Source organism: Tamandua tetradactyla, chromosome 13 (assembly GCF_023851605.1).
Source record: "Tamandua tetradactyla isolate mTamTet1 chromosome 13, mTamTet1.pri, whole genome shotgun sequence".
In the NCBI taxonomy this organism is placed as follows: domain Eukaryota; kingdom Metazoa; phylum Chordata; class Mammalia; order Pilosa; family Myrmecophagidae; genus Tamandua; species Tamandua tetradactyla.
This window is the reverse complement of record NC_135339.1, coordinates 95361869-95389262: the sequence shown is the minus strand read 5'-3', so window position 1 is coordinate 95389262 and position 27394 is coordinate 95361869. Positions and strand designations below refer to the sequence as shown.

General features: G+C 62.8%; 1 protein-coding gene across 5 annotated transcripts in view; it reads left to right on the top strand.

Moving 5' to 3' along the window:
• CFAP46 (cilia and flagella associated protein 46) overlaps positions 1-27394 on the top strand; it is a 113621-nt gene that overhangs the window by 57782 nt on the left and 28445 nt on the right. For all 5 annotated transcript variants that reach the window (XM_077126439.1, XM_077126437.1, XM_077126436.1 and 2 more), the window contains exons 23-39: positions 1280-1411; positions 1731-1893; positions 2685-2769; positions 5049-5187; positions 5794-5977; positions 6181-6343; positions 6873-7168; positions 9614-9769; positions 10753-10902; positions 14049-14197; positions 14851-14949; positions 18076-18208; positions 19039-19185; positions 23774-23974; positions 24042-24148; positions 25098-25274; positions 26671-26806. In XM_077126439.1, the coding sequence (XP_076982554.1) occupies positions 1280-1411; positions 1731-1893; positions 2685-2769; positions 5049-5187; positions 5794-5977; positions 6181-6343; positions 6873-7168; positions 9614-9769; positions 10753-10902; positions 14049-14197; positions 14851-14949; positions 18076-18208; positions 19039-19185; positions 23774-23974; positions 24042-24148; positions 25098-25274; positions 26671-26806 (2617 nt within the window). The remainder of the gene's footprint in view (positions 1-1279; positions 1412-1730; positions 1894-2684; positions 2770-5048; positions 5188-5793; positions 5978-6180; positions 6344-6872; positions 7169-9613; positions 9770-10752; positions 10903-14048; positions 14198-14850; positions 14950-18075; positions 18209-19038; positions 19186-23773; positions 23975-24041; positions 24149-25097; positions 25275-26670; positions 26807-27394) is intronic.

Below are 27394 nucleotides of genomic sequence, written 5' to 3'. Positions count from 1 at the left end.
CGGAGACAGGACTTACTGCTGGGCCAAGGGACAGAACCAGCCGCTCCTGTGAGGTGGAGGGACCCCAAAGAGGCCTTGCCTTCAGGGTCTATTCCTGCGTAACAATTAGGGGAGCCTTTGGAAACAATTGGGGGAGTTCTCGCAGGGTCCATGGCCTACGGCTCTGGTCTCTCAGGAGCTGCAGTCACAGTCTGCCTGGGCCAGGGTCACAGACGGTGCACTGGCTGGGCGTCCTGACGGTCCCTCTCGTGGGTGGGTGCTGGGCGTCCTGACGGTCCCTCACGTGGGTGGGTGCTGGGCGTCCTGACGGTCCCTCACGTGGGTGGGTGCTGGGCGTCCTGACGGTCCCTCTCGTGGGTGGGTGCTGGGCGTCCTGACGGTCCCTCTCGTGGGTGGGTGCTGGGCGTCCTGACGGTCCCTCACGTGGGTGGGTGCTGGGCGTCCTGACGGTCCCTCTCGTGGCTGGGCGTCCTGATGGTCCCTCTCGTGGCTGGACGTCCTGACGGTCCCTCTCGTGGGTGGGTGCTGGGCGTCCTGACGGTCCCTCTCGTGGGTGGGTGCTGGGCGTCCTGACGGTCCCTCTCGTGGCTGGGCGTCCTGACGGTCCCTCTCGTGGGTGGGTGCTGGGCGTCCTGACGGTCCCTCTCGTGGCTGGGCGTCCTGACGGTCCCTCACGTGGGTGGGCGTCCTGACGGTCCCTCTCGTGGCTGGACGTCCTGACGGTCCCTCTCGTGGGTGGGTGCTGGGCGTCCTGACGGTCCCTCACGTGGGTGGGTGCTGGGCGTCCTGACGGTCCCTCTCGTGGGTGGGTGCTGGGCGTCCTGACGGTCCCTCTCGTGGCTGGATGTCCTGACGGTCCCTCACGTGGGTGGGTGCTGGGCGTCCTGACGGTCCCTCTCGTGGCTGGGCGTCCTGACGGTCCCTCTCGTGGCTGGGCGTCCTGACGGTCCCTCTCGTGGCTGGGCGTCGCAACGGTCATTGACGTGGCAGGGCGTCTCGATGGTCTCCACTGCACAGCGGGCACTTGCTCTGCTGGCTGGAGCCCTGCCCAGGCCTCACCTCCTAGCCGGGGCCCAGCAGCACTGAGACCCTGAGCAAGTGCCCCTGCGTGAGGATTCGAGACGCCCTGGCCGCAGGTAGGCCCTCGGGTCGAAGGGGCCCCAGGTGGCCCCACATCCCTTCAGCTGCACATGAAGGTCAGCGAGATGGAGGGGAGGGGCAGCCCCCGTGCAAGGGACAGGCGCCTGGGCCAGCGCTGCTCTGTCCACTCTCTCCCCAGGGCCGAGGCCAGGCTGGTGGCGGAGATGCTGAGCGCTGCGGCCAGCACGCAGGGCAGGAGCCTCATGGAGAACCTGCAGGGGCGGAAGCAGCTGCGGCTGGCGGCAGCCAAGGCCTTCGTGGAGAGTGCCAGGTGCACTGCCTGGGGCGTGGCACCGTCTGGCTCGGGCAGCTGCTCCTGCAGCTGTCCTGGGGTGCGGGGCTCCGCGGGCCTTGTCACTCCCGCCCAGCCATGCTGCCCGCACCAGGGTCCCCGTACCCTCGTTTCTGCTGGGCAGCGGGGACCCGGGGGGCCATGGGCTGGAGGGAGGACCCACGGAGGGTCTGCAGCCACAGCCAGTGGTCCCCGGAGAGGCGGGGAGGGGAGGGCCCCCTGGGTACCCCAGCCGCGAGCCCCCTGAGTCCAGGAGCCACCATGGGCGAGACGCGGCCCTCACGCGCCCCTCCGGCAGGTTTGGGGGCGTCGCGGGCAGCAGTGGGCTGGTGATGCTGGCAGCCCGGCACTTCTGGAACGCCTGCCTCCCGCTGTTCGCGCACGCGGCCAGCAGGAAGAAGATGAGGGGTGCCGTCCAGAAGCTCATCGGAATCATCAACAAGGTGGAGACCAAGACGCAGGTAGCGCCTCCAGTCTCTTAGCCTCTTCAGGGTTGAGGGTGCTGCCAGGAAGGACGGAAGCCTAGAGGTGTGAAAAGAGGACAAGGGGCACGGTGGCACCCCGAAACCCAGACTGGCCGGCAGCTTTGGCCTGCCCTTTCCTTCGCCCACCCTCCCCATGTCTCCTTCCCTGCCGCCCCGCCTCCCCTCCAGCCTCCCCTCCCTCCCCACTCCCCTTGCCCCTCTCCCGCCCTCCCTTTCCCTCTTCCCTCCATCCCTCCCCCTTTACCCTCCCCTCTCTCCAGCCCTTCCTCCCAGGAATGTGCACTGAGGGTACCAGCCTGTGCCCGAGGGGCAGAGACAAGGGAATGAGCTGCCGGGAGTGGGGTCTTGGGGTGGGGAGGAGCGGGGCCTGTGCACAAGATCCACAGACACATGGCCCAGCAACAGCCTGTGGCATCGGGGCTGTCTGGTGGGTGCTCGGGACACCTGGTAGCTGTCTGGGTGCATTTGGGGGGCATCCAGGGGCATCTGGAGGCTTCTGGCGGTGACCAAGGGTGTCTGGGGGTCTCTGGGGGTCTCTAGGTATCCTGACCTCTGGCCATCCTGCCCCCTCCCCTCCTCCCCTGGCCCCCTGTGGTGGGGGGTGTGCCTGAAGGCTGGGCTATGCCCTCTGGGTGGTGTGCCAAGGGAGCTCCTGCCCCAGGGAGGCCCATGCCAGGTCAGACAGATGCTGGGCCTGGGGGAAAAGCAGATGGTGGAGGCTGGGCTGCAGCTTGCTGACGTGCGACCCTCTGTCCGTTTTATCCCAGGAGAAAGGGAAGGTCCTGCCCTTGCACCAGTGGCCCACGATGGACCTCCAAAGCAGTGGGATGACTGAGGGCCATTTTCTCCCAGGTTTGTGGGTTCTAAATGAAACTCGAGGGCTTCGTGGTACAGTTGAGGAAGGGGCGCTGACTGTAGCCATAAACTGGTGCTTCCCACGCCTGTGCACAAAGCCACATTGGCCGGCACGGGGCAGCAGGGAGGTCTGCGTGGCATTTCACACATGTGGCATTTCATGCACGTGGCATTTCACGCACATGGCATTTCATGCACGGGGCTCTGAGAGCCTCTCCCGGTGGCCTTGCCCCTCGGGTGTTGTGGCCTGGCCCCCCCAGGTGCAGCCGGGACAGCTGCTGGGAGCTCCTGGAGCCTTGGCTGTTCTGACAGCTCAGTTGTACTTCCTGCTTTCATAAAAAAAATGCAGATGCAAAAGACGAAACAACAGACTCACCCTGGAACGCTAAAACCATAATTTAGAGTCTCTGTCCATGTTTGCAGAAAAATGATGATTTTCTGCTCAACAAGAATCACTCCTTTAGTGCCATAGGAATCAGGAATCCTACATATTTGGGGAGTTTAAATGCCGGGGTCCCTATCTCTGACTGCCTGGCAGGCTCTTTCAAGAGAGAAAATTGGATTAAAGGAACAAACAAAAACACAGTCATGCATAAGTAAATACCTTCTGCAAAAGCCCCGGGAGGGGAGTGCAGCTGGACACATGGAGAACCCAGTCTGATTGCGAGTAGCACAGCTGCGAAGCCACGAACTCAAGCCCACGCTTACTCCACTCACCAAAATGACCCTCAGACAGGCTGAGTAGTTAAGTAGTTTTAAAATTCACATTCTAGAAAAAACGTTTCAGGAAGTTGAACTGAGCATAGCAGATGTTTTGTGGAAAGATAGCTCTCTACACTTTAAAGTGATAAAAAACGCCATACCTTCAAATATACAAAATGCAGAAAGTTTACGAAGTAAACGGACTGGGGAAATAGTCGCCCGAATCTGTGAGAAACGGTTGTTTCATAGGCGCTGAGTGCTGGGCCGGGGGCAGGTGCCTGGCAGCAGCCGGGAGGGGCTCTGAGGAGAGGAAACTCTCCTGGCTTAGCCCGACTGCCCGGCCCTGATGCCCAGGACACGGCCGCTGCAGCCTGGGGGCCCCGCAGGGAAAAGCACCGGGTCCAAAAGGGGTCAAGAAGGAACCCTGATGGGTCGGTCGGGGCAAAGGAGGCCCTGGGCAGTGACCCCTCGCCCTCCGCAGGGGAGGCACCCCAAGCTAGAGAGAGGGCGGGCAGGGGGTGGTGTCAGGGCCGCAGCCACACTGCCCGCCCACCTCCCGCAGTCGCCCTCCCTTTTCCCGGCGCCTGGTTTGTCCCCAAGGAGCTGCTGCCCTGTGAGGCCAGCACCTGCGACCTCTGCTAAGCCGTCTTTGACTGTCCGCACAGGAGCCCTGCCTGGAAGTCACCACACCCGCTCACGCTCGCGACACAGGGCCCATCGGGGGATGCACCTTCGCCCCCCCTTTCCTTTTCTGGCATGCACGTTATTCAGCCCCCTGGAAAGCAGCAGGCTTTGCTGGAAGAGAAGGGGCTGTGGGCCATGGGCTGGGGGGGGTTTGCGGGGGTGGCCTGATGTGGATGGAGGCCGGGCGGCCAGCGAGGGTGGCCGGAGGGGCACAGGGCGGAACTGGATGGTGGGAGGCCAGGGGCCGGGGGCAGGCATGCCCAGAGTTTGGTTGTGAAGCGTTTTCCCGACTGTGCAGGGGCTTTTTGCAGCAGTTTCTGTTACTGACTGCCGGGTCTCCGTGGGTGTGTGCCCTGCACAGGTGCCCCCATGGCACCCCGATGGCACCCTGTTTCAAACTGGGCGGCACTAGGTGCACTGGGTGCCCTGGCTGGGCCCCGCCTCGGTGTTCAGGGACTCTCAGGAGCCTTGGCATGTGCGGAACTTCCTGGGGGCACCCTGAGCCCAGCGGGCACGCGCTGCGTGGGGTGCTGGCCCCAGGTCCTAGTAAAACACTCACCCAATGCTCTTTGAAACAAGCCTGCACGTCGATTTTGGAGTGAGTGTGTTACTGTCTCCGGACAGCCCTGTGAGCGGAGCCAGCACTGCAGGGCGGCCGGGGCCAGGTTCCTGCTGCCAGGTGGGGGTGTGGAGGCCAGCGGCAAGGCTGCAGGGCCCAGCAGGGGCCTCGCCGTCAGGTCTCCCGGGCAGCTGCGGGTCAGGTAGTCGGGGACGTGGAGCTCGTCCCTGAAAGGTTAGAGGACACTGGACAGCGAGGAGCAGTCCACACCCACGCCCTGCCCTCTCTGAGACCCCCCCCATCTGAAATCCCCCTTCCTCCCTTGTCCAAGGGGCCGAGGAAGACCTGGCCGTGCGTGTGGCCCTCTATGGCCTGCTGTTCCACAGCCATGCCGACCAGGGCGACTGGGAGGGCGGCCTCAAGGTGCTGGACGAGGCTGTGCACGTGCTGCCGCGGACCACTCACCGCCTGTGAGTGCCGCTGCACCCCCCACCTCCTTCCACCTGTGCCCCCTGTGCTGCCCACCTGCTCCTGACCCCTCAGTGCCAGCTGCCTTGGGGGCAATGCTTGGGGGTCAGTGCTTGCGGGCACACGTGTCCATTTCCATCTAGCCATCAGCCATTCAAGGCCACCTCTGGTTAGTGTGTGGGGAGGGGCCGTGTCACGGGTACCCCATGCCAGGCGCCACCGTGACCTTCCCATGCAGAAGCTGGTCACTTAGTGCCCCCACGGCCGTGCGTGCAGGCTCATGTTCTCACACACACACATGCATGTTTGCACGTGCATACTCACATTCACACATGCTCACACACATGCACACTCACATCACGAATATGTGTGGTACTTTAAAATAAATTCACTCACATTCCCGTCTCTACTGAACGACTTTCTTCCCTGGTAAGAATCCAGTGAGGGAAAGGGGGGAACTAAACCAGCCCAACGCAGAAACCCTGACTCACTCGGCTGCCGTCTGGTTTCACCTCTGGAAGTGGGGGGCGGATCGATGCTGTCACTGCACTTGGCCGCATTGGAGCTGCCTGGCGCCGAGCTCACGCCAAGCCTCGCCCCCACCCCAGGCTGCTCTTCAAGCACATGGTCATGGTGAAGGCCAGGCTGGGCCAGAACTTCACCATGGAGATGCAGAAGTTCAGGGACGAGAGCGAGGCCTACCTGGCTCACATGTGGCACCGGCTGGCGCAGAACTCAAAGGACATCCAAGGCGAGCTGACCTGCTACCGTAACGCTATCCAGGCACTGCAGGTGGGCGCACGTGAGGGGTGGGCAGCGCCGGGCTCAAGACGGCTGGGAGGCAGCCCCGTTGTCCTCGGGGTGGCCTGTCTGCAGTGGATGCCGGGTGGTGGGAAGCCTCTGCTCTGGGAACGGGCCTGCTGTCCAGCAGAGTCTCCGCAGGGCTCATGCTAGGTACAGCTGGGTCAACGGCACCTTTCTTTTCAATCTTCAAGAAGCCAGACAGCGCATGGCAGAAGGCGGACTACATCGTAGAGCTCAGCGAGTGGCTCTACCACAAGCAGTTCCCTCTCGAGGACGTGACCTTTCACCTCAAGTGGGCCATCGACATCCTGCTGGGGGTGGGGGCCCCAGGCAGTGCCGAGCCGGCAGGTGAGGGTGAGTGGGCGCAGCGTGGCAGGCGGAGAGAGGTCTCACTGTGGGCGCCGAGGCCCTGCAAGGGCAAGTCAACCTCGTCACTGCAGAATCCCGTGCCCAGGGAGGGCTGAGCCGAGCCTGGTGGCCAAAGTGAAAGGCCCAAGGGCAGGGCAGGCCCAAGCCCAGGGGGCAGGTGGAACCCCTCATGCTGTCCAGCCCTGCGTCATCCCCAGCAAATGCCCCGAGCTGGGTGCCAGAGCTTGGGGTCCGGGTGCAGCTAGCAGTGGGATCAGAGCACGTGCTGGCATCCCCCGCTCTCGAGGAGGAAGTGGTCACCTCTTCCTGCAGAGTAGCAGCCCAGGGGCCGAGGCCAGGGTGAAAGCAGGACCCCTGCAGGGGAGCAGAAGCATGAGGCAGCTCAAAAGCAGGACCGGGTGGCCCAGGGCTCAGCCTACATGACGCGGCTCCCCAGCTGGACGAGGGCAGGGGCAGCACGCAGGGTGGTCATGGGGCCAGCGTGAGGACACCAGGCCCCCACCGTGTCCCCTAGAGGTGCACACCCGTCTCGCCTGCACCAGCCCCCGGACCAAGGAGCAGGCGGGAATCAGGAGAGGAGACGTGGCCACCCCCCGAGTAGATGCCTGTGCAGCTCCACGCGCCCTGCTGGCTGAAGAGCCCGTGGGTGAGCCACTGGCCACCACCTCCGTGGGCAGCCTGAGGAGTGTGAGGCAGCTGGACACACTGGTCCGCGTGTACACCCAGCTGGTTGTGGTGGCCTCGCCTGGCAGCCCCGATCACCAGGACAGCTGCCTGATGGCCGTGGCGCTGGTCCAGCGCATCTGGCAGGTAGGAGGGCAGGGGTCAGGAGCACCTTTGCTCTGCTGGGTAGTGGCCGGGTCCCCAGCCGAGTCCTCTCCACCCCGACAACCCAACCCTCCTCCACCCTAACCCTCCCCTTTATTCTCCCACTCTAACCTCCCCTCCGTCCTAGCCTTCTCCACCCTAACCATCCCCCATCCTAACACCCCCTACCCTAACCCCCTCCACCCTAACCCTCATTCCTCCCTAGCCCCCTCCAAGCCGCCTCCACCCTCAATCCCCTGGACCGAGCCTTCCAGAACGCTTTGATGGGTTGCCTTGCTGTCTCCGCTAGGAAGTGCTCTTGTGTGTGCAGGCCAGAGCCTTCCTAGCGCAGCCCTCCTAGCACAGCCTCCTAGTGCACAGCCTTCCTAGTGCAGAGCCTTCCTAGTGCAGCCTTCCTAGTGCAGAGCCTTCCTAGTGCAGCCTCCCTACTGCAGCCTTCCTAGTGCAGAGCCTTCCTAGTGCAGCCTTCCTAGTGCAGAGCCTTCCTAGTGCAGAGCCTTCCTAGTGCAGAGCCTTCCTAGTGCAGCCTTCCTAGTGCAGAGCCTTCCTAGTGCAGAGCCTTCCTAGTGCAGCCTTCCTAGTGCAGCCTTCCTAGTGCAGAGCCTTCCTAGTGCAGCCTCCCTACTGCAGCCTTCCTAGTGCAGAGCCTTCCTAGCGCAGAGCCTTCCTAGTGCAGCCTCCCTAGTGCAGAGCCTTCCTAGTGCAGAGCCTTCCTAGTGCAGCCTTCCTAGTGCAGAGCCTTCCTAGTGCAGAGCCTTCCTAGTGCAGCCTTCCTAGTGCAGCCTTCCTAGTGCAGCCTTCCTAGTGCAGAGCCTTCCTAGTGCAGAGCCTTCCTAGTGCAGAGCCTTCCTAGTGCAGCCTTCCTAGTGCAGAGCCTTCCTAGTGCAGAGCCTTCCTAGTGCAGCCTCCCTAGTGCAGAGCCTTCCTAGTGCAGAGCCTTCCTAGTGCAGCCTTCCTAGTGCAGAGCCTTCCTAGTGCAGAGCCTTCCTAGTGCAGCCTTCCTAGTGCAGCCTTCCTAGTGCAGCCTTCCTAGTGCAGAGCCTTCCTAGTGCAGCCTCCCTACTGCAGCCTTCCTAGTGCAGCCTCCCTACTGCAGCCTTCCTAGTGCAGAGCCTTCCTAGTGCAGCCTTCCTAGTGCAGAGCCTTCCTAGTGCAGAGCCTTCCTAGTGCAGAGCCTTCCTAGTGCAGCCTTCCTAGTGCAGAGCCTTCCTAGTGCAGAGCCTTCCTAGTGCAGCCTTCCTAGTGCAGCCTTCCTAGTGCAGAGCCTTCCTAGTGCAGCCTCCCTACTGCAGCCTTCCTAGTGCAGAGCCTTCCTAGCGCAGAGCCTTCCTAGTGCAGCCTCCCTAGTGCAGAGCCTTCCTAGTGCAGAGCCTTCCTAGTGCAGCCTTCCTAGTGCAGAGCCTTCCTAGCGCAGAGCCTTCCTAGTGCAGCCTCCCTACTGCAGCCTCCCTAGTGCAGAGCCTTCCTAGTGCAGAGCCTTCCTAGTGCAGCCTTCCTACTGCAGCCTTCCTAGTGCAGCCTCCCTACTGCAGCCTTCCTAGTGCAGAGCCTTCCTAGTGCAGCCTTCCTACTGCAGAGCCTTCCTACTGCAGCCTCCCTAGTGCAGCCTCCCTAGTGCAGCCTCCCTAGTGCAGAGCCTTCCTAGCGCAGCCTTCCTAGTGCGATTTCCTAGTGCAGAGCCTTCCTAGCACAGAGCCTTCTCGTGCAGCCTTCCTAGTGCAGCCTCCCTAGTGCGAATTCCTAGTGCCGAGCCTTCCTAGTGCAGCCTTCCTAGTGCAGAGCCTTCCTAGCTCCTGCACTTCTCTATGGCAGGAGCAGCCTGTGTTGCAGCTGCGCGGCCAGCCCAATCTGAACTCTGCCCAGAGGTGCAGAGCCACTCAGCCACCTGTGTCCTCAGAGCTCCAAATAGGAGTCTCTGCTGCTCCTCCCAAGGGGACCCTCCTCTCAGGAACACCCCCAACAGCCTTGGCGTGGCCCACTCCAAGCCCGCCAGGTGGAGCCGATGGCCAGTGCACAGCTCCATCCCGCCCGCCACAGCCTGGGCCTGGAGTTGCCCTTGGAGGGACTGGCTGGCCTGGTTCCTGGGGCCTGTCCTGTCTGACCTCTGTGTCCCTGGCAGTGCGGCCTCTGCAGCGCTGCCTGGGGTGTTGGGGTACCTCTGGCCATTACGGGTGGGAGGGGGCAACAGGCCTCAGTCCCACCTGACCCAGGAAGGGCAGAGGCTCCGGCAGGCACAGGTACCTGCAATGGCCCTTTGGTGACCATCCGGCTGTGCTGCCCACATGGCCTGGCTCCCTTAGGGACGATGGCGTGGAAGGGCACCAGGTCAGAGGTTGCTGGGCTGGGTGTTGGAAGCTCACAGCACGGGGAGGGGTGCAGTCGGGGGCTGGTTTGGATGCTGCAAATTAGGGTCGCGTTCTCTTCCAGGTTTCCTTGTTAACAGCGGGAAGTTCACTTTCAGAAAATAAAAATCTAGCAGCAACTAGTTCTCCTTTGTCAATACTTAAAAAGGAGAAGGAGAAAGGCAGAGAGAAGGAAAAGACCAAAGAGAAGGAGAAGGACAAGGGCAGAGACAGCAAGCAGGTAGCGTGCAGCCTTCATCTGGGACGTGCGTCCGCGTAGTCACACAAGTGACTGTGGCCTGAGGTGGTAGGGGTCAGGGGAGGCCAGGGCGCACCGGGGGGGCAGGGGCAGGACTGGGGGTGCTAGAGGGGTCAGGGGAGGATGGGGGGGTCAGGTGGGGCCGGAGAGGCAGGGGAGGGGGTCCTTGGGGGTAGAGCAGGGTCCTGGGGGGCACAGCGGGGTCCTGGGGGAACAGCAGGGTCCTGGGGGTAGAGCGGGGTCCTGGGGGGCACAGTGGCCCCTGTGGTGCTCTAGGCTGTGGGCAGTGCCCCTTGCTCCCTGTGCCTTGGCATCCTCTCCTGCCAGGTGGGTGGGGGTGCCAGCACCCATGAGCTGTGGGTTTGGCACACACCCTCGGCCTGTCACTGCCATTGCTGGAGCTCGGCCTGGAGGAGGGCACTGGACAGAGCCGCTGATGCCCCCAGCTGGCCCCTGGCCTCTGGTGACAGCACAGGCATGTTCTGGGGGGCGGGGGCCCTTTCCTGCCCTGCGGAGCCTCGTCAGCCTGAAGACATCAGCTTCTCCACGTCTGAGCTGGGCTGCGGCCGGCTCAGAAACCAGCTGCCTGCAGAGCCTTCCAGAACCAGCACCCACCTTGGGCTCCAGCCTTTGGGCACACGTGGGCTGAGCATGCGGCTGTAGCAGGTGCCGGCGGGCAGCTCCGAGTTGTGCAGAGGGCACAGAGTCCGGTCTGCGCCTCTTGGAAATTATTTCAGGAGCCGTGTTGTGAAAGTGTGGTCCAGCTGGCTCTAGAAGGACCCTCGCTTCCACTGGCCGATGGGAGAGGCTGCCACCTGGGCTCCAGGGAGAGGGTCAATCCCTGCAGCAGCCAGGCCCAGGCAGTCCCTGCCGGTCACGTCGCCAGGGTCCTGGGTGGTCGTGCCACGCAGCATCCGCCTTTACACTCCACTGCTGAAGTGAGTCCTGAACCCTTGCCTTCACAGTCGCACACCCCTGTCCCCGGGAAAGCGCCGGAGGATCTGCCAGGCAGCGTGGAGGAATGGGCCGCCTACTCCTGCCCCGAGGAGGTCATGTCTGTGTTTAAACAAGACAGAAGCGACTTCACGGTGAACCCCTCGAGTATCCTGAAGCCTGTGAGTTGGTGGGAGTCGTCAGGGACCGTGTCGGGCTGGCCGGCCTGCCCTCCAGCTTGTAGATGCATCCGTGTTTTAACATACAACCCAGAGAAAAGGCTGCAAAAGAGCACTTAGCTTCCTGCATCCTACGAAAGGGGCCCTGCCTGCCACACCCGCTGCAAGCCCTCCTTCCTCTCCCGCAGCAACACGCACCCTGCCAGGGTCTGCGGGAAACATTTGCTTTTCCTAAAGGAATGGCAGGTACACGTCCCTGAGCGTGGCGAGTTAGTCCATATGACCTCCCCTGTGGCTGTCACCATGTGCGGGGGCCACACCAGGGGGTTCCTTCCCTCACTGGCTGCAGGCCAGAAGCCCAGATGTGGCGTCATGGAGCCAGAAGTGAGGCATCGGCTGCACCACCCATCCCACGCCCGCCCAGCGCCCCGCGGCCACACCCTCCCACCTCTGCCCATGTGGTCACAGACCTCCTCTGCTGGGACCCCCCTGTAAGGGTGCAGCTCCCACCTCGGCGTCCCTGCCTCAGCTGCACCTGCACAGTCCTTTTCTGCCATCTAAAGCAACTCACGGGCACTGCCCAACCTGTCACCTCCTGCCTTTAGAGCTTTGCCAAGACGGAATCCCTCGATAGATGAGCTTCTGCGCGTGGCATCTCTCACTCAGCAAGAGCCTGTGGGCTCACCGTGCTTTGCTCGAGGCACTAACGATGGATCATTTCCACCTCTGTGGGATGCCCCGTGGCATAGACAGAACGGCTTACTTGTCCCACGCCCATGGATGGCACTGGGCTGTGAGCATTCTCGGCTGTTACAGGCCGCAGGCATTCGCAGGCAGCTGCCGCGGCGCCCACAGCCCTGCCGGGGAGGGAAGGAACTCCCCTGGGTGCAGCACCCAGAGTTCCAGGTCAAGGACTGTGCGTCTTGCCAAGTCTACTCCCTCCCTCAGTGGGCGAGAGGTCCCACTGCGCCACGGCCTTGCCCACCTCGCCTTGGGGGGCCTCCACCCTGGCCATCTGGGAGGGCGCGCAGCTGTATCTCCCTGTGGGTTAAATGGGGGAGATCCTGGCTGATTCAAAGGTCAGCTACCTGGGGTGGGCCGCGGTGGCTCAGCAGGCAGCATTCTCGCCTGCCATGCTGGAGACTGGGTTCAATTCCCAGTGTCTGCCCATGCAAAAAAAAGTCAGCTCCCCAGGACCCAGATCCTGGCCTTTTTGGACAGGGCATGACCGTGGCTCACTGAATGGAAGGGGGGTGCCGGGTTGCTGCCCAGCAAAGAACTGGCAGGAAACGTTCCCTCTGGAAATCCACCCTCCAGAACTCTCTAGAACTCTGCCCTTTAGGATGCAAGGGAAGGGTATTCCCCAGAGATGTCTCCCTGGCTGTACCATGCGAGAAAAGTGCCCGGGAGGCAAGGGGAGAGGCGCAGGTGCCGGGCCTGCTGTCTTCATGGCTGGGGGGGGCTGGTGCTGGAAGAGGTCCGTCCGCGCCTGCCGGCCGCACTGAGCCTAGCAGGCCCTCCCATGGCTCCAGTGGCCTCTTCTCACCAAGCCTACATCCTGCCACTGGCCCACGGAAGGGGTTTTTCAGGTCCTAGCTCTGTTTCCGTAGAGCAGACGAGAAGAGTGAATTTGGGGCTGAGGGCCAGGACATTGTTAGCGGTGCAGCTCTCTCACCTGCCTCAGAAATTCCCAGTCACGCTCTTGTCAGGTGCCCCCTCTGCTCCACCCTCTGCCTCCCCTCCTCCCCAGGCTCCAGCTTTCATGTCAGACCCTCTCCTTGGCACCTCTTACCTCATCAGTGTTTCCGCCCTTTTATCGCCACACTCTGGCCGAGGTGTCCTGTTCTCACTGTCTCCCAACTTGCTAATGGTGCCTTCAGCACGGTCTGACCCACTGCTAAACCCGCCCGCTGGACTGACCTTGGTACTGGCGTTTCTCTCGTTTCCATGGGGGTCTGAGAGGCTGGTGCCGGGTGGGGTTCTGGGTGCACAGCTTTTATGCAAGAGCTGCCGTCGGTGATGGGATAGGGAGGGTGTGTCAGAGGCCAAGAGGCCCCCCCACCGGCCCAACAGGGCCCAGGGTGACTGGGTCGGGGGGGCACAGCCCCTAACTGCTCAGCGCCTAAGGAGAGCCAAGCACGCTGCCTGAGCTGGCCGTGGGGACACTGGTACCATGTCTCCCAGACGGGCTTGTCCTCGCGCCCCCCCCACCTGCCCTCCCGTCCCCGCCCCCTGCCCTCCTGCCCTGCCCCTACATCTTGCCCTCTTGCCCTACCATGCTCAGCTCGGCTTCAGTCCTGGGAGGCCAGGCTGTGAGGGGCATGCTCATGGCCACCACAGCCCCTTTGCACCTCTCTGTCGTGCCTGGGGCTCGGGGACTGCTTTTGCAGCTGCACCTGCCCACCCCCACCCCCGGCCTGCACTGGCCCCGCGTGCTCACTGCGCCCCAGCTGTGCGCCGTATACACTCACGGGGACGTCGCCAAGGTCACTCCTTCTGCCGAGAGGGTCTTCGCTTGTCTGCTGCCCACGTGCCACTGAGCACCCCCAAGCCCTGGGGGGCTGCTTTGTCCAGGCAGGCCTTAGACCTGGGCACAGCCTCAAGAGGCCCACCTGGGTCCCCGTGTCCAGCCTTCCCCCTGTGCAGCACTCCCAGGGCTGTGCACACCTCAGCTGCCCCGCCCTCCTCGCCGCCCCTGGCCCAGCCCCTCCCCAAAGCTGTTCCCTCTCCAGTGTTTATAAGCACATTTTTAATATGGCTGGCCAGCTTTTAAAATTTTCTGCTGATGAGTAATTTAAACAAACCTGGTCTAACATTAAAAGAAGCAGAGGTTCTTTACATTAAATTTGAAAACACTTTACATGTACACGAAACAATTCTGCCTTTAAAGGATAGGTGGCTGGTAAGAGTCATTTCAGGAAAAGCTTGAAGCAAAAACCTAACTGAGCCAGTGTATGGATGACGGGTTCCTTGTGGGGCTGCACTTTCAGAGGTGCAGGTGATTGTCCAGAACAGAAATGAAAGCTGCTAATGCAGGCGAGGGGGGAGAGGGCACGTCCCTTAGTCACTCAACAAACATCTGTCGCCCTGCTGAGTGCCGGGCGCCGCAGGCCGCCCCCGCTGACCGCCGCGCCTGTCGTGTTGTGCAGACGCTCACCCTGTACTTCCTGGACCACCTGACCCAGGCCCTGCGGACACTGTCCCTGTACGAGCTGGTGGCTCCGGTGCTGCAGCTGGGCACCGTCATTGCCGAGGCTGTGGTGGACAGCCCGAGTCTGGCCGACCTCTACCGCCTGCGGTGAGTGCCCACATGCCCCACGCCACGCAGCACCGCCAGGCGTTTACAAATGTCAACTCTGCGCTTGTGTAAGAAAACTCCTAGAATTTGTAAAGCCAAGCAAATCAAAATGATTGAATTCGAAGGTGGTGTTTTAATTTAAGAATTTCTACCCAATCTGATTTCACTAACTATACTTGATTATTAGGAGAATTTCTTCGTTTTAAGGAAAAATGCATGGAGGTACTCAGGAATAAAGGGGCATGCGACCTGCACCCCACCCCCAAGCAGTTCACCACGGCCCCCTGAGGTGCCGCGTCGGGGTTGGGCGGCCGTGGAGGCCCGGGGAAGGCTCAGGCCTCTCTGCCACGTTTCGGCAGCTTTTCTGGGAGGTTGAGACCATGGCAATGTGCGATGGTTTTTACCAAGAAGCAAAGTAGTGGGGCGCCCGCCTCTGGGGGTGACCCCTGCCCAGAAGAGCTGGAAGGGACCGTGACAAGGCTCTAGCCCAAGCAAGTCAGCTCTTCTCCCGGCTGTTTCATGTGGCTTTAAAATGCGGGCGAATCACATGGTGCGATCTTGGCAAGCGCCGTTTTTATTACCTGCAGCCTCACCTGGGCGCAGCCGCCCGTCTAGCAGCGCCCCACTGTGCCCCTCTCCCCTCCCCTCTGCAGGCTCGCCCTGGTGAGCTCCGACCTCAGGCTGCGGGTCGCCGCTGTGCGCCACGAGGAGCTGGTTGGGCAGAAGTACATCAGTGAGATGGAGCAGGCCAGGTAGGCGGAGAGGGGCCGTGGGGCGCAACTGGGCAGCGGCCCCTAGGGTGGGAGGGCAGCGGGGCCTTTGGGCGTGAGTGCCCTAGGATGGTGGGCCAGCTGGGGTCTCCGTGTGACCCAGGAGTTGGGCTGCGGGTCTCCTCGCGGCTCGCTAGCCAAGGACCACTCTCACCACCCATCCCCCCAGACCCCTGGCGTCACCCGCTCCCCCAGACTCCCCGTTTCACCCCCTCCCCGAGACGCCCCGTGTCACCCACTCCCCCAGACTCCCCGTTTCACCCCCTCCCCGAGACGCCCCGTGTCACCCACTCCCCCAGACACCCCGTTTCACCCCCTCCCCCAGACCCCCCGTGTCACCCACTCTCCCAGACACCCCGTTTCACCCACTCCCCCAGACACCCCGTTTCACCCCCTCCCCCAGACCCCCCGTGTCACCCACTCCCCCAGACCCCCCGTGTCACCCACTCCCCCAGACACCCCGTTTCACCCACTCCCCCAGACACCCCGTTTCACCCACTCCCCCAGACACCCCGTTTCACCCACTCCCCCAGACACCCCGTGTCACCCCTCCCCCGGACCCCCCGCACCACCCCCCGCACACTCCCCTCCAGCTCCCCAGGCCACCTGCGCTGGAGCGGTGAGGTCCGGACTCTGGCCCCGCCCAGGGCAGCATCCCCGCCCCCTCTGCGGCACCGGGGCCCTTGTGCCTCGGGCCAGGTCTTGCTTTGTCACTGCGAAGTCTGCGACTCCTCACCGTCACCGCACAGAACAGTGGGGTTTGGGCCCCTCAGCGCTGGACATGGGGGCCTTGGCCAGGGCACTCTGTGAAGGGCAGGCCCTGTCCTCTGCTTCCTGCATTTTTATTTTATCTTCTTATAGGAGCTTTTGACCAAGGTGGGGTAGAGCAGGTGTTAAAATGGAACAGGGACTTCGGCCGAGCTGTGGACACGGCGCAGAGCAGTGTGTGCTCCCCGGAAGGGGCTGCACTGGCCCTCCATGGACAGGGATGGGCGGGCTGCAGAAGACCCTGGGGAGGCCAGTGGGACCTTCCCATTCTACCTGGGGGCTGGGGGGGGGGGCGGGCAGGTACGCACGCAGGTGGGCTGCTGGGCGTGTGAGCGCGCTGCTCAGGAACCTGCCTGTCCCAGGTGAAGTCACCTGCGGCCACCAGGCGCCTCCTCGGTCCATCTCCTTGGAAGCCCCCTGGGCCAGCTGCCTGCGTCCTGGGAAAGCCCCTTGGGGAGGGGTCCTGCTCCCGGCAACACCCAGGCAGGCATGCAGGGGGTTTAAACAGGGGGTGGGAAGTGAGGGTTGCTGACCCGTGGCTCGGCCCCCAGGGCACGGGCTGAGGGGGTCACACTGGGTGGTGGCAGCCATTGCTCAGACTCGCTCCGGGGGCCATTGTGTATGCACCTTTCCTGCTAATTCTGCCGCGCGCTTCCATTCTCTTACCACACCTCATATGCCGCTGTGGAGAAGTAGAAAGCATGGATAAAGGAAGGACAGACTCTGAGGTTGGCGCTGTGCCCGCAGGCGGTAGCAGCGAGCATCGCATTCCACCATGCATCCCCCGTGCCTGCCACCCCGTGTAACTGCGCTGCTTGCACCAGCGGGCCCACCGCACGGCGTCCTCACCCAGCAGCCTGGCGCGCTGTGGGTTTTATGTCTGCTGCCGCACTGTTCCCTGCAGGTGGCCACGGGATGACGTCCAGCCGCTGCTGGCCCTTGGCACCGTGAGGCCGTGGGTGGGGCCCAGTCCAGGGCAGCCACGCTCCTGGGGGTGCCTGAGGCCCGAGCGGGTGAATGAGGGCAGCAGGGGCCTTGGGGATGCGGTCAAGCTAGGCCTGGACGAGGGCAGGAGCCCCTGGCACCTCAAAGTGTCAGCAGACTGGTCCCTATTACCAAAGGCCCCGAATGGGAGGGAGCTCCCTGGGGGACATGAGGGTGGTGGCCCGCAGAGAGGCTGGAGGGGCCGCTTCTGGCATGTGTCCTGAAGGACCAGCCTGGATGCTGGGTGGGGAGTGAACCTTGGGGGCCGGTAAGCAGGAGGGGAGTGTCCGAGCCTGATGCAGGTACATAGGTGAGCAGGGTGCCTGGGGGGGCAGGAGAGGAGTGTCCGAGCCTGGTGCAGGTACATAGGTGAGCAGGGTGCCTGGGGGGGGGCAGGAGAGGAGTGTCCGAGCCTGGTGCAGGTGCACGGGTGAACAAGGGGCCTGGGGGGGGCAGGAGGGGAGTGTCCGAGCCTTTTACAGGTGCACAGGTGAACGGGGGACCTGGGGGGGGCAGGAGGGGAGTGTCCGAGCCTTTTACAGGTGCACAGGTGAACGGGGGACCTGGGGGGGCAGGAGGGAAGTGTCCGAGCCTGGTGCAGGTGCACAGGTGAACGGGGGCCTGGGGGGGGACAGGAGGGAAGTGTCCGAACCTGGTGCAGGTACACAGGTGAACGGGGCGCCTGGGGGGGGGCAGGAGGGGAGTGTCTGAGCCTGGTGCAGGTGCACAGGTAAATGGGGGGCCTGGGGGGGGCATGAGGGGAGTGTCTGAGCCTGGTGCAGGTGCACAGGTGAACGGGGGCCTGGGGGGGGCAGGAAGGGAGTGTCCGAGCCTGGTGCAGGTGCACGGGTGACCTGGGGGTCTAGGGGGCAGGAGGGGCGTGTCAGGGCCTGATCGGGTGCCCAGGTAGAGTGGGTGAGGCCTCGGGTGAGGTGGGCAGCAGTGGTGGCAGGGGAGGCGCGGAGGGCGTGGGCAAAACCACGAGCTCGAAGGTGGTGGCTGCGCCCCCTGGTCGAGGAGGTTCTGGGCAGGGACGCCTGCCGGGACCTGCCAGGAGCTGTCCATTCTGGGTGTGCAGTTCGGGGGCGTGGTGACCTCGAGGGGAGGACACCAAAGGCAACCGGCCTGTGAGTCTGGAGTTTGGGGGAGAAAAGGGGCTGGAGCGGAACCTGGAAGCCATGTGCTGACTTGGGACTTTTTTTTTTTTTTTAATCTTTTAAACATTTTGGTGAACAGTGGCCACTTGTGGCTGTTTTAATTTGTATTTCTTTAACTTCTAATGAAGTAGAACATTTTCATGTGTTTACTGGCAATTGTATTTTTACTCTTGTGTATCACCCGTTTTACTTCTATTAGCTGCAGGAAAGAAATTGCATTGAGGAAAGAGAGAAATAAGGAGCCGGTATTAGAAGAGAGCCTGCACACCCTCAACGAGCCCATAGCCCCTGCCCCACGCACAAAGATAAAGCCACTGATGGCCAAGGACAAGGTAGAGCCCTGGGCAGGGAGAGGGTGCTGGGTTCCTGAGCCCATGGGCAGTAGCAGCCAGGTGAGGTGGCCGCCAGGTGACAGGGCAGTCAGGTGAGGTGGCAGCCAGGTGTTGTGTAAGCCGCCAGGTATGGTACGGGGTTGCATTTCTAGCCTATAAGCTGGAGCTTTAGGGATTAACTGCCTGGCACATCCAGGATCGTGACCTGGGAAGCCCAGAGAAGGATCTGAGCCCCTGGGAACCTGCCAGGAAGGCGAGACCTGTGCCTTTTTCCACAGGGCAGCACCTGCCAGGGGCCTCAGCAGCACCCCAATAGCAGGGCTGTGGATTGTATGGAGGAGCCCCGTGGGCAGGTTCCCCGACTTGGGCTGGCCAGGGGGAGAGAAACCCCCCAGCATCTACTCTCCTAACTAAGAGCCAAGTTACTTCACATGAAAGGACCTCTGTCCATGGTGCCATCCTACTCAGAAGAGGGTCTTGAGACCTCCTGACTGTGTGGCGGAACACAGTAGAATGCCAGGCATTGGAGGGAGCCTGCCCCCGTGTCCTCTGATTGGCTCATGTAGGAGACAGCCGGGCGGGCTGCTCAGCCAGCAGGAGCTGGGGTGGGCCAGTCGCCCCCCACCCCCACCCAGCGCAGGGGCCGGGGAGAGGTAGGGGGTCTGCGGGCTCTGAGCTGCTGGGGGGTGCCAAGGAGCAGTGAGGACATTCCCAGCACGAACGGCCGTTTCTCAGGTGGAAAATCAGGGCCCAGCACTCTAGGGGGCCTGGGCACCCCACCCCTTGGTGCTGCCCGGTGCGGCCCACGGCTCACTCTGGGGGCTTTACAGATTTTACAGGTCAGCAGGGAGGCAGGGCGAGGCCTGGATGGAGCCTCCTTTCCCCTCCTGTGGACCCTCAAGGCGGAAGTTCTCCTCGAGATGGACCTGCACCAGCCCGCGCGGCTGCTCCTCTCCGAAGCACACCTGGCTTTCCAGGTATGGCACTGGCACCCCAATGCGCTGGGGCCCTGCCGGGGGCTCCTTTTCGGCATCAGAAGTAGCACCCTTGCCTGTGCCGCTGTGACAATGGCTGCCTGGGGAGGCGGCATCTGCGTGAGCCTGCCAGGCCGTCGGGCTCCTGCTCTTATACGGACTCATGGGTTCTGGGGTTCTTTCTGGTAACATCTGGGCCTCCGCTCCCAGCTCCCTTTACCTCCTGGACCCTGGGGTTCAGTCCTGTTGCCCACATAGTTCTTCGGGTGCAGCCTTTGGGCATCGGCGCAGTGGGCAAAGACTTGGGGCGCCCCAGCTAGGGACAGACAAGGTGGCCCTGGACACGGCGGAGGCCTGGCTCCGGCCCTTTCTCCCAGAGGGCTGGAAGGCTCTGGTGTCCAGCGAGGAACCTCAGCGATGCCTGGGTCCCAGCCTCCATGCCCAGCTCCCTCAGAGCACCCAGCCACTGCTTTCCGCGGCATCCTGGGCACACTGCTACACCCCTGAGCCCTGAGAGGCAGATGAGCACCCCAAGGAGTCTGTGCCAGGGTTAGGGCCGTGGCTCTGCCCCAGCTCCTAGGACTTCCCCAGCCAGCCCTGTTCTAGTTTGTAAGCTGCCAGAATGCAAAATACCAGAAACAGAGTGGCTTTTAAAAGGTGAATGTATTGGGTTGCAAGTTTATAGTTCTAAGGCTGTAAAAATGTCCAAAGTAAAGCACGACTATAGAAATGTCCAGTCTAAGGCATCCAGGGACAGATACCTTGGTTCAAGAAGCCTGAGACGGTCAGGGTTCCTCCCAGCTGGAAGGGCAGATGGCGAACACGACGATGTCAGCTGGCTTCCCCTCCAGGCTTCTTGTTTCATGAAACTGCCCCGGAGGTGTTTTCCTTCTTTGTCTCCAAAGGTCTCTGGTTCTGTGGGCTCACTCGGTTCTCATGGCTCTGTAGCTTCTTCCAAAACGCTCCCTCTTTTAAAGGGTCTCAGTAAACTAATCAAGGCCCACCTGGAATGAGTGGACTCACATCTCCCTCTAATCCAAGGTCAGCACCCACAATTGGGTGAGTCACATCTCCATGGAGATAACCTAACCAAACAACATACAGTACCGAATAGGGATTAGGAGAAACACTGCCCCACAGGATGGATCACGATTAAACGTGGCTTTTTAGGGTTGCGTAATCCTCTCACACCAACACAAGGCCTGCACCGGGAGCCCTGAGCTCCCGCCTCTACCCCAGGTCTGCCAGCCTTGTTGTCCGCTGGGCTGAGCTCCCCAGGCAGGGTGTGCCATGCCTCGGGGCCGCCCTCCTCCCGCAGGCTGAGGCTCCACAGCCCCCACTGCTGCTCTCCAGGGGAGGCGCAGAGGGGACACGAGTGCCCGGGACAGTACGAAGCTCGGCACTCCGCAGGCCACGCTCTCCTGGAGAAGCAGGTGCCTGGGGGAGGCCGTGTGTGCACAGGGCAGCTGCCTGGGCTTGGGCCAGCGGGGACAGGCAGCTCCTAGGGGAGCAAGGCCTGAGCCGGGGGGAAGGGCGGCCGTGCAGGGAGCGGGAGGCACGGGTTAGCCGCACTGTGGCAGCTGGGGCAGGAGGTGGATACCCCCAGTGTGGGCCATGGCCCTGCAACGCTCCGTGTGTGGGTGCAGCCCAAGCTGCAAGCTAGGGAGCTGCTGAGCTGGTTTCGGACACAGCAGTGGGGGGCACCAGGGAGGAGGGGGCTGTTGACCGAGGCTGGGAGAAAGGGAGAGGGCAAGGCAAGGGCCCGTGCATCAGGTGTCGCCGCCCAGGGCTGTCTGAGAGTCAGGCCTGCAGTGGTGGGGTTTGGAGCAGGCATGGGGGGGCTAGGGAAGGCAAGCCTGTGCACAGGACCCCGACACTGCCGCTGGGACGGAGCAAATGGGCAGCAAATGCGGGTGCACATCCTGCCACCCTGCACTGACCCAGTCCCACAGGTGCGCCCACAGGGCAGCTGCTGGGGCTTTGCAGACACGGGCAGGCACAGGTTCCAGGCAGTGTGGCCGGCGTGAGAAAGCCAGAGGCTAGCAGGCGCCTGGTGCAGGGAAGGGACATGGTGAGGTGTGGGCCAGCTGAGTCCTGAGAAGCAGGGGTGACGGAGGTGCTTCTGGGGATACAGTGGCCATGGCACCTCCATGGAGGCTGAGGGGCCGGGAGGCCGGGAGCCTCTGGGGGCGCTGGGAGAAAACCAAGGGGTGAAGCAAGGGTGCCTGGGGGGCGTGGGCTCTGCCAGGCCCCTCCCTCAGGGTGGCCCCATGCCCCTCCAGGCCTGGAGTCCCCTCCCTGGCCCCTCCCGGGGGCCGTGGTGTCGTGGCCTGTACAATCGGATTCAGAGTGTGTGTCGCGGGGGGTTCTGCTCGCGTTCGCCCACTTAGCCCAGCACCCGCCCCTCGCCCCCGCATGCGGCCCTGCCCACTGTGTGGTCCTCGCAGCCTCGGCAGCCCCCAGCCCTCCTGGCACCACCTGGCCCCTGTCACCCCCTCTTGCCCAGTCCTGGTGGCCCGGGTGCTGGGGTCCCGCCTACCCCACCCTCTTCGTAAAGTCTCGGGCACCTCGGCAGGACCTAGTAGCCTGGGGTACCCGTGCCCAGCACCTTCGTGGTCTCGGGAGGCTCCCGTCCTCCACAGCAGGGTCCACACTGAGATCTGCGGCCAGCCCCGTCCCCTCCTCTCCCTTCCCCTCCCTCTCCCCCTCCCCTCTTCTCCCTTCCCCTTCCCCTCCCCCTCCCCTCTTCTCCCTCCCCCTGCCCCTTCCCCTCCCCTCTTCTCCCTCCCCCTGCCCCTTCCCCTGCCTTTCTCCCCTCTTCTCGTCTCCTCCTTCTACCTTCCCCCACTCTTCCTGCTCTTCATCCTTCACCCCTCCCCCTCATCTTCCCCTCCTCAGCCCCCTCCCCCCACTGCCCCTCTGCTGGACATGCTTTTGGGATAAGAGGTCCCCAGCCCCCCAGGACCCCCATCACCAACTGCCTGTCCTGTTACCAGACCTGCCTCCTCCTACCACCCTCTGCTTGCTCTCTGGGCTCAGCCTCCCTGGACTTCTGCCTTCCCGCCGTGGCCCTGCACACATCCTGATGGCCACTGTGGTGGCCCTGCTGTCCTGGGCAGGGTTTCAGGTGGTGCCTCTGCTGGCCGGGGGGGCGGGGCAGAGTCCGCTGGGCACCTTCCTCTCGGTGGACAGCTCAGGACCGCCCTCTCAGGTAAATACACGTTGGCGAGTGGTCAGGGGACATGGCCCTTGCCCGCTAGGACTGGTCTCGAGGGAGACAGATGCTGAGCATGTCCACCGCGCCTCCCTCGTCCCTCCTGTGGCATCGCACGGGCCTCCCAGTGAGCTCACCAGGCCCTCGTGCTGCATCTTGGGGGCCAGGGTGCCCGGGAACCAAGCTGTCTGCCCCCGAGGGTCCTGCTCGCCTCCTCTCTCCTGACACACAGGCTGCCGTCGGGGCCACAGAGTGAATCTGGAAGCAGAATGTGTTGACATTTTTGCCTTTGCTGCCAGGAAGCTCCTAAGAGCCGGCAGTCCATCCTCCTCAACGCTGCTGCCACTCCTGCGGACACACATTACCCAGGGGTTGGTTGTGCAGCCTGCCACGGGCCTCTGGGTGGGGGCAGCTGAAGAGAGGCCGCCAGCAGATGTGGCTATACACACTCTGGCCCTTCATGCCTGGGCCGGAGTCTCCCAGAAAGCGGGTCCTAGAAACCCCAGGAGGCAGTGGGGGCTGGCCTGCCCACCGCGGCGCCCGCTGTCCAGGGGTGACAGCAAATCCTCAAGTCTACCCCTCCCCCTTGGCGTGCTGGGCCCTGGGGTCCTTGCTGCTGACCGAGTCTTCTCAAGTGATGAGAGTCAGGGAAAACTGGTGTATTTGTACCCAACAGAGCTGGCGCTGACCAGGCCTCTGGAGGTGCTGTCGGCACACGAGAATGTGGCTTCTGATCCCAGGGCTATCGAGCACAGGGCAGCTCAGGGTGGGCTCACCGGCCACCCACGGGGCTCTCCCTGCCTCCCACCCCAGGGCCAGCGCCGCCCCTTGCAGGCGTTTGAGCCAAGGTGGAGGGGCAGGGTGTGACCATTGTTGGTTCTCCAGGGCTTGACAGCACACCCCCAAGCCTTCGGGAGGTTTTAAACCCCCAGCCGCTGAGGGGTCCCTGTTCTTCACCCTCTGAGAGAACCCACAAGCCCAGTGGGGCGCCCCTGAGCAGAGGAGGGGTCTGCAGACTGCACACACAGGGGTGAGGGATCCACTTCGGCAGGCAGCGCCCCACGTGTGCCAGCGGACAGGGTGGGGTCAGGCTGTGTTGGACCCGACCACAAGGCGCCACCCAAACGACAGCGGGGCCGTAAACCGCAGCCCAGGGAGGTCAGCTGTCTGCCCGCCCAGGGTCAGCTTTGAGCTCCACCCTGAGGGCCCAATGCAGGACCTCTGTGGGTGGCGGCCAAAGCTGGGAGGTCCAGCGGTCACTACACGGTCCTCTCCTCGTGTGCATGGCTGGAAATGCCTGCTCGCAGGAGCAGGCGTGATGCACAGTGGCGACAGAGTGGCCCATGGTGGGGTTCCTCTATTTATTTTATCTTCCAGGAGCTCGATGATCCCTGTGCAGTCGCCAAATGCCTGTGCCTGCTGGCCCAGCTGGCGAACCGGGAAAAGCAGTATGGAAGAGCTCAGAGGATGCTGGAGAAGGCGCAGGGCCTGGGTGGGGATGAGGGGTTCTGGTACCACTCCACTCTGGCGCTGGCAGAGGCGCTGCTATCTGCGGAGAGCCAAGGGAACCAAGCTCTGGTGAGGGGCGCCCCGGGGGGCAGGCCAGGCTGGGGGCTGGGCGGCGCCAACACCGGGGCCCCCACAGGTCTGCGGCATGTTCCAGAAGCTTGCGGACACCTTCCGAGGCCTCCAGGCGGAGAGGCCCAGCAGGGCGCCCACGCTGCAGTTCCTGGCCACTGACCTGGAAGCCAGGTAGGCCCAATGCTCGCCGTCAGCCTCTCCCGGAGGCCACACGCCCGGGACGGCAGCGCTTCACGCGCAGCCGGGGCAGCTCGCCGGGGGTGGGCTCAACCCGAGCCCCTGCTCCCAGCTCTCTCACTCTTGCCGGCGGGCAGCATCTGTCCTGCACCCCCCTCCGCTCTCGCCCCGCTGCCTTTCTGGAGCCTCTTGGGTCCCCTGGGCCGCTGCTGCCTCTGCTCCGAGACCCCGCTGGCGCTCTCCACCCATGCCATGAGGGAACAGGCTCTGTGGCGGGCGCCTGTTCAGGGAACATTTTTCCTATGATGCTCAGTCTTTTCAGGTTTTTACCTTGTTTTTGAGCCGTCTTTCTGGCCTTTTATATTTCTGTGGAAAACCATTTCCCCTAGGTTTGGAGATGTGTTAGTATACATTTTCATAGCTTCTACTCTTGAGCTCTTAAACCCCTTCCTCTGGGATATGTCCTTTGTTCCACTCGCCTCTTCTAAGTCAGAATTGAGATTCTGATCTGGTCTTTTCAAAGACCCAGGATTTGGTTTCTTGATCAAAGCAACTGGGATTCTGTCTTTGTTTCCTTATCTCCCACTACATCTTTATGAAGTTCCCTCGTTTTGGGGAGAGGGCTGTCAGAGGCGGCGGGTGCCACTCCTGGAGGGACACGGGTGGCCACGGCCCTGACCCCGCAGCGCGGGCGCTCCTTTCCACCCCCAGCTCCAGAGGAGCTTCCAGGCGGCCCGGGACGGGGCGGGGGGGTGACTGTCCAGCTTCCGGGCATGGCGGGCAGGGAGCGTGGCCTGTGCGAGTCCCCGGCTGAGCACAGGGACCACAGCGGCCGCCCACGGGAACTGCCCTGCTGGAAGCTGCCCTCCTAGAATGGGGGCTGCCGCGCCCCACCCCACTCCCCCACCCCCGCACCGGGGCAAACACGCAGCGGCTCCGGCAGGTGTGCAGCCCTCTGCGCCAGAGCCGTCCAGACGCCGGCCGACAGCGAGCCCTCAGGCACCCGGACCCTGCTCAGCAGACTGGACGGCAGCTTGCTGGAGATAGAGAAGAAGTTTATCAACTGTGGTCATAGAGAGAGCTGCATCGATATAAAACTGGAGCGAGCCAAGATAAAGAGGTGAGCGAGCACTGCCCGCAGCTCTGCCTGTGCAGCGAGGGGCCCCTGCACCCGAGCCCCCTCCGGCACCCGCTCCCCAGCCCCTCCTCGGGTGGCTGCCTTCCCCCTGCCCCCAACCCACCCCAGGCTCAGGCCCATGGCGTCCTCAGAACCTGCTTTGGTGGCCGAGGCACCACCGTGCTGACCCTCACACCCGCACGCCTCCTGGGTCCAGCCTGGGGACCCTCAGGGACCCCCTAAGGCCTACAGCCACATCTGCACCCCCAAGCACAGCTCACCAGGGTTTCCTCAGCCACCCTCGTTTCCCACTGCCTCCTCTATGGCTCCTTGATGGCCCACCCACCTGACCCCAAATACCTGACCTGTCCCCAGAGTCAAGGTCAGGAACTCAGCCGCTGCCACACAACATCTTCCTGCAGGCACACGTCACACCCACCCAGGGGACAAGCCAGGGACACGTCACACCCACACATGGGGACACACCAGGCACACATCACACCCACCCACAGGGACATACCAGGGACACGCATTAAGCCTGTACATGGGACATGTCAGGCACACATCACACCCACCCACACGGACGTGTCACACCTGCCCATGGGGACACCCCAGGAACATGTGTCAAACACATGCATAAGAACATGCCAGGGACATGTCACATTCACCTACGGGGACGCATCAGGCACACGTCATACCTGCACACACAGGCATGAGGCAGACGTGTCACACACACACACAGACATTCCCGGGTACACGCCTCATGTCCCACAAACCCACTTCAAATGCACACGTGTTCTCAGGTCACTGCATGCACACCCCACTAGCACACATCTCATCCCATATGCACCTCACAGGTCTCACACATTCACTGTGGTTGAACACACGCACACGCTCACACCTGCCTCGTAGCCCCCACCTGTACCTGGAGGCCTAGACGCCCTCCCTCGGCCTCTGCAGCTCCCAGGCAGGACAGGGCCACCTCAGTCCCCAGGCCTCAGTGTCCCAGCATCTGCTGGCTCAGAGAGGGTGGGCTTGGCCTAAGTCTGCCTCGCCTCACCTCCCCGACCCTTCCCGGCGGCCCCGCGTGTGAGTGCACAGCTGGGGCGAGACTCTGCTGGCGCAGGGCAGGGGTCTGGGGCCTGCACTCCTGTGGAGCCCTCCTTCAGCCGTGTCCCTTGCTGTAAGACAGCACATGGGCTCATAGAAAGCCTAGAAAGTGAAGAAAAGCAAGCAGGAAAGCTGGGAGAGTGGAGAGTCCATTACGTGTCAGACGTCTGACCGTGGGATTGGGGGTGCTAACAGAACACGGGCTGGGGTGATGCAGCCCGTACCTGGCTGCTCGGTGTGGGGGCACAGCGCTTCGTTTCTGTTCTAAAACGTCTTCCGTCTCGGGAAGGCTGTGCGCCCAGATCGAGGACGACGACGAGCGGAAGGCGGCCTGTTACCTGGAGGCCTATGGCTTGGCCCAGAGTGCCGTGGCCGACGCGGAGGAGGCGTTCCACGGCGTCCAGGACCTGCTTTCCCTTCAGGACGTAAGTGTGTGCTCCCGCCAGCTACTCCAGAGAACCCAGGCTGCTCCACTTCTGGGGTGGGGGGACGGATGAGACCCCCGCATGGAACAGAGGTTCTCAGAACACTGGACACCAGGCAGGGGCAAGCAGTGAACTGACCAGTGTCTGAGCCCCTGGCAGCCGTGGGAGGGAGGGCCTTGGGGAAGAAACGGCGCAGAGTCCAGGGGGCGGGCAGCCGAGTGGCAGGAAGGACAGTGCCCCACGGAGAGAAGGTGCCAGAAAGCGCAGAGAATGGTCTGTGCCCCCAGAGGACCCCATGTGAGGCTGGGGGCACCCGCAGCAGTGTCACAGGAACCAGGGCATCTCCCCACCAGGCTGGGGCACCAGAGAGGGGTGGGGAGCACAGACCAGCCCCAGGGGAGCTCCAGGCCCATCCGACAGTCTTAGAGGCAGCGCAGAAACGATTGCGTGGTCTCCAAGTAACTCAGCACCCCAGAACAGAGCTCAGGAATGTTGGCAGGAATCCAGAAATGCCTATCATCCAAAAGGCCAAGGCACAACGCGTGGCAGCCGATCAAAATGAGTCAGAGAAGCAAAATCAAAGCTCAA